The 1,567-nt window shown below is 57.4% G+C and overlaps 1 protein-coding gene across 1 annotated transcript in view; it reads right to left on the bottom strand.

Moving 5' to 3' along the window:
- MVB12B (multivesicular body subunit 12B) overlaps positions 1-1,567 on the bottom strand; it is a 154,455-nt gene that overhangs the window by 67,735 nt on the left and 85,153 nt on the right. The window contains exon 7 of the mRNA XM_025051239.1: positions 1,370-1,464. Coding sequence (XP_024907007.1) covers positions 1,370-1,464 — 95 coding nt within the window. The remainder of the gene's footprint in view (positions 1-1,369; positions 1,465-1,567) is intronic.

Below are 1,567 nucleotides of genomic sequence, written 5' to 3'. Positions count from 1 at the left end.
CCCAGGCAGAGGGGGACGGGCGGGGGGCGGGGGGCGGGTAGGCGAACACTGGCTGGGAAAGGATTTGCAGGCTGGAAGAAAAGAGTCATCTGCTGTGACTGAGCCTTCCTCACGTGCATTCGGAACAGGGCGGCCCTGCTGGCTTTCACAGACTTCTTTTGCACCACTCTGCCACTAGGCATCTGGGGAAATAGTCAGCTTTTCTACAAAATAGGTCATCTTTCCACACTTGTTATGCTCCTTGTCGACTCTGCCGAAATAGCCACAGCACAAAAAGCAGTTCTCCCTGGAGATGCTTTTCTGAGACAACATATGCCTCCCTGCTCGGGGACCCTGGCTCCTGGAGCGCAGCCAGGGACGAGAGCTCTGAGGATCTCCCTGTCCTTCCCTCTCCCTGGCTGGTGAGCCACCCAGAAATGGAACAACTGGCTTCTGCTCACACTTCCCAGCCTATTAGGGAGGGATCATAACAAGGAGAACTAATCCTGACACGAATTACACCACTGTTCTATTTCATCTATTTAGTAAACTGAAGTTGCAATTTTTAGGAAAAAAGATTACCTTTTAAATAACCGATTCATTATGGTACATGAATGAATGCCATGTTCCCGTGTTCGAAATGTCACTCACCATTAAGAATGTGCGCTGGTAAGTGGCACCGATTTGCCACTTCCCCCTTGGATGCAGACACCCCCGACTGGAGGCCCGGTACAAGCGGAGGCGGGTTTGCGGGTTTCCTCGGCGCTTAGCAAGTCACCTGCCCTGCCGGGCACCTAATGAATCTCAATCCTGTAATGGGGCTCGTAAGTCTCTCCTCCCCGGTGAAGGTGAAAAGCAAAACTAGGACCGATGACGTTTCTGCCGAGGTAACACTACCGATTTCAAGGTCGAGTTCAGAAATCACGGCCGCATGCGATAGGGGCGTGACGGGGAGACCACCGGGGTACCCCCTGGCCACAAATCTGGCTTTGAGAAATGAGAGGTGAGGACAGACCTGGATGTGGGAGGGCCAGAGGACCCGCCTCGACTCTGCGCTGCTCCCGCGTCCCCGGGAGAAACCTGCTCGGGCCTGGCCTGGCGGGTGAACAAAGCGGGGACTGTTCTCCGGAACCCGCCCTTCGAGCCTGTGAAACCCACACGCTGTTTTTCATCATTAGTTTCTAAACATGCTGAGTGTTTGGCCCTTCTCTAAGGGCTTCGGTGACACAAAGGGAAGGCGAGGCCCGGCCCCTGCGGGGAACAGGCCCTTTGCCCGAGAAGAAAACAGACAGGCAAGACTGAGGCCATGGAAAGCCGAAAGCCGGGAAGCGTGCAGAGGGAGGGGTGTCCGGGACGGGGTGCCCGGGACGGCGGCCGCGGCCCCACGTACCTGATATGGCGTACAGATTGGAGTGCTGGTACTCGTAGTCCGCCCGAGTGCTGTTCCTGCCTCGGAAGGTAGCAGGGAGCGTTAGAGAGATGTGCCTGAGAGAGAGACGGGAGAAACAGGCGGTTACAGGGCGCGTGCAGCAGCCCCGGCTCAGCGGGCAGAGGGCGCCGAGGCCCAGCCTGGCCCGGCCCGGCCCGC

This window comes from Pteropus alecto, unplaced genomic scaffold (assembly GCF_000325575.1).
Source record: "Pteropus alecto unplaced genomic scaffold, ASM32557v1 scaffold67, whole genome shotgun sequence".
Lineage (NCBI taxonomy): Eukaryota > Metazoa > Chordata > Mammalia > Chiroptera > Pteropodidae > Pteropus > Pteropus alecto.
The sequence above is the reverse complement of the archived record's forward strand: the minus strand, read 5'-3'. Positions and strand labels throughout refer to the sequence as shown.